Here is a 3,726-nt window from a genome sequence, read left to right as displayed (position 1 = left end):
CAAGAACGGGCTTTCTGACAAGATGCGCATTAAATATCGCATGCGATTTATCGTGCAGCCCTACTTTTATGTGTTGTTGTTATTTGAAATTAGTTTGATTACAATTCACGCAAGTACGCTTTGCATTTTGAGTGTTGCCACAAGGGGCACTACAGTAGGTATTGGTGTAAATGTCTTTTTTACAGACAGTTTTCTCTTTCAGGTCAACTACTATCATGGCAGTTTAAGATTAGCTAGCACAAAAAAAAAAAACTAATTGTAGGGCTTCTTTGAGGTCAACTACAATAATAGTAAAACAACATCTTAGAAAGAATATTGCTAAGTAAGTTGTTAAAGCCAAAACGTTTGTAGTGACCTGAATAATTGGACATTACGGAGTGTCTATTTACACTAACTCCGCCGACCAGTGTGTGGTATGGTTAGACAACATTGCAAAAGACGCCCATTAAACAGCAGCTTAGGTAGGTAGTAAAGCGTGCAGCAAGTATTTTTTTGACGCAACTGACCCGAGTTTGAATCCGCCTTTTGCCGAACTCGTTCTTCTCCCTTTTCACATCACACATCAAATCGGAAAGGCATTTATTTTCAATAAAAATTAAGGAAATAATCAAAAAGGGAAAATAACGTACCTCACAGGTGTTTATTGGTTAAGGTTAGGGTTAGGTGTAGTGATGGCTTTTATTGTCCCAAAGCAGCATCCATTTAATAATTTTAATAACAATTATAATTTACACATGTTATTGCATATAATGTTCTACAGTAGTGAGGTGCAGATATGTGCCACTATTTGCACTAAGTAGTATAAACAGCATTTACCTATTATTGCAATGAAAATATTCCTATTTTTACATAGTGTAAATAGAATCTATAAGTATTTGCACTTAGTGTAAATAGCATCAATTGCTAAGAAAATATGCTATTTTCACTGAGTGTAAATAGCATATATTGCACTTGTTGTAAATAGCATCTATGCCTATACATTATGTTTGAAAGCTCTTTCGCCCCCTAGAGTAGTTAGGTTTGCTACCTCCAGACTATTGGAGTATGTTCAAGCAACATCACACATAGAAACCACTTAGAACACCATAGCAGCCATGTAGCAATGTTCTGCAACCACCCACAACACCCTAACAAAGCGGCCACAAATAAACAACATCAGTTTCTTCAGAAAATGTCCAAAGACAGTTACTTTTGGTAATCTGGTAATTAATAAACAATTCCTTCCCTTGTCTATAAAATGCACACACTGACACACACCTGTATATCCACTCAAGCATTCACACGAGTCAGTGGTTTCCCCCTGACTTTCCTTGCAAGGCCGCCTGCCAAGTTTGACAGTTAACCTTTTCTTGCAAGACGAAACGCTGAGGTCAATGCAGCATGACCAAACCATACAGGAGGAGGGAGAGAAAGAGCAGAGAAGAAACTAAGTAACTTGTTCCACTGTGACTGAGAAAAAAAAAGACTTTTACTTAAAAGAAATAAATGAGAAAAAGAATCAGCTGATATCACCAGTACAAAAAAATACCATAGAACAGTGATATATCAGATTGTAAAACCACAATACTTTGATATACTGTATATATCATGGTACTGAATGATTACAGTGTTCAAGTAACATATTTACATACCATGGTAAATGTCCAATTAAAAAATACAAAGTACCAAGTCCAAAAAATAAAAAGGCAGTATTACTTTCTGGAACTTTCTTGTTAGTGATTTGTTAAATCAAATGAAAAATGGTGTGTCTGATTGGTCCAGACGCTACATGAGTTAGGATGATGGGACAGGCTGAAGACTTCATGTGCAAGTCATAAGATGCAACCCTGCAGCATGTTTACTATATTATCTGGCCTTATAGAGCATGCAATGTTCACTGTCAAATAAAATGGCTTTGTTACAGTCTAACTCAAGGGGATTGATATTTATAACTTATGCATACATAGGCTGTGCAAAATGTACATAAAATAAACTAATAATATGCGTAACTGGAACGCAGTGGGCGAATTGTAGGCCCTGTGTTACCCATAACACCCCTCATTTACCCTCTCAGCAAGTAGGTGGCGGATGTTTCCCGCTTGTAGACGAAACCTCATGAGCTGCGTCTCCAGAGCGATGCATCTCTTCTGCCAGTCCACACTGCCATTGGGCACTGCTGCCGTGGATACACCCTCCATCACCTCTGCCATCTGTGCCTGTGTGCCAGTCTGCCAACCTGCAGGTAACAGTGATGGAAATTTGTCAGATGGAGTGAGAACGCAATTAACTTTTACATGTATGCAAGGCAAATAGAGGACAGGGTTAACAGGTTTGCCTTGAAGCCTGCAAAAGAGGGGTGGGACCTTGGACCTGGGCTGGTTTAGAGAAAATAAAAATGAAATGAACCGTCTACTGAAATTAGATTGTCCATTGGACAGTGCAACTAGAAAAAGACTGAAAGACCATCAAAAACCAAAGCCAGACATTAATAGTAGTGACCAATGTACAGCCCAGACCAATTAAATTGCCAATTTTTGAAAATACTGACACTAGCCTATAATTGTCCTTGTATCAGTTTCCAATGCTTCATTTACAGAGTTCCCACACCTTTTGACCAATAAATTGCCAGTCTTTACATGACTTTTAAAGTCAATCCTGATTATTTGGATAGATATTTGAAAACACATTTTATAAAGTTTGCACTGAAGGATAGCAATTTTTAGCCAAAGAAACATTACTAGCATAATTAGCATAATTTCCAGGACTGAAATATTAATTTAAAAATTCCCTGATTTTCCTATTTTCCTTGATCTGGATTTTAGCACAGCTGTGTAGATATTATCTGCATGTTTCTACAGTGGACCAGTAGTGCACAACACAACGAAATCTCCAAAACACAACGGTAACAAGCCGCAACACAACAAAATTAGCACAACACAATGGAAACAAGCCACAACACAACGAAATTAGCACAACACAATGGAAACAAGGCGCAACACAACGAAATTAGCACAACACAACGGAAACAAGCCGCAACACAATGAAATTAACACAACAAAATTAGCACAACACGACGAAAATAAGCCACAACACAACAAAATTAGCACAACACAACAGAAACAAGTCACAACACAACGGAAACAATTAAGCCACAACACAATGAAGTTAGCACAACACAATGGAAATTAGCACAACACAACGGAAACAAGCCACAAGAAATTAGCACAACACAACAGAAACAAGCCACAACACAATGAAATTAGCACAACGCAATGGAAATTAGCACAACACAACGGAAACAAGTCACAACACAATGGAAACAATAAAGCCACAACACAACAAAATTAGCACAACACAACGGAAACAAGCCACAACACAATGAAATTAGCACAACACAATGGAAATTAACACAACGAAATTAGCACAACACAACAGAAACAAGCCACAACACAATGAAATTAGCACAACGCAATGGAAATTAGCACAACACAACGGAAACAAGTCACAACACAATGGAAACAATAAAGCCACAACACAACAAAATTAGCACAACACAAGGAAAACAAGCCACAACACAATGAAATTAGCACAACACAATGGAAACAAGAAGACACAACACAACAAAATTAGCACAACACAATGGAAACAAGACACAACACAACAAAATTAGCACAACACAACGAAAACAAGCCGCAACACACCGAAATTAGCACAACACAACGAAATCAGCACAACACAACGAAAACC

The 3,726-nt window shown here is 37.8% G+C and overlaps 1 protein-coding gene across 2 annotated transcripts in view; it reads right to left on the bottom strand.

Moving 5' to 3' along the window:
* The window catches only part of plekhh1 (pleckstrin homology domain containing, family H (with MyTH4 domain) member 1), a 50,222-nt gene that overhangs the window by 36,527 nt on the left and 9,969 nt on the right, over positions 1-3,726 (bottom strand). For both annotated transcript variants that reach the window (XM_016475469.1, XM_016475470.1), the window contains exon 2: positions 2,046-2,215. In XM_016475469.1, coding sequence (XP_016330955.1) covers positions 2,046-2,189 — 144 coding nt within the window. In that variant the 5' untranslated portion in view covers positions 2,190-2,215. The remainder of the gene's footprint in view (positions 1-2,045; positions 2,216-3,726) is intronic.

This window comes from Sinocyclocheilus anshuiensis, unplaced genomic scaffold, assembly GCF_001515605.1.
Source record: "Sinocyclocheilus anshuiensis isolate Anshui unplaced genomic scaffold, SAMN03320099.WGS_v1.1 scaffold676, whole genome shotgun sequence".
Classification (NCBI taxonomy): Eukaryota; Metazoa; Chordata; class Actinopteri; order Cypriniformes; family Cyprinidae; genus Sinocyclocheilus; species Sinocyclocheilus anshuiensis.
Note: the sequence above shows the minus strand (reverse complement) of the source record. Positions and strands in the feature narration are given on the sequence as shown.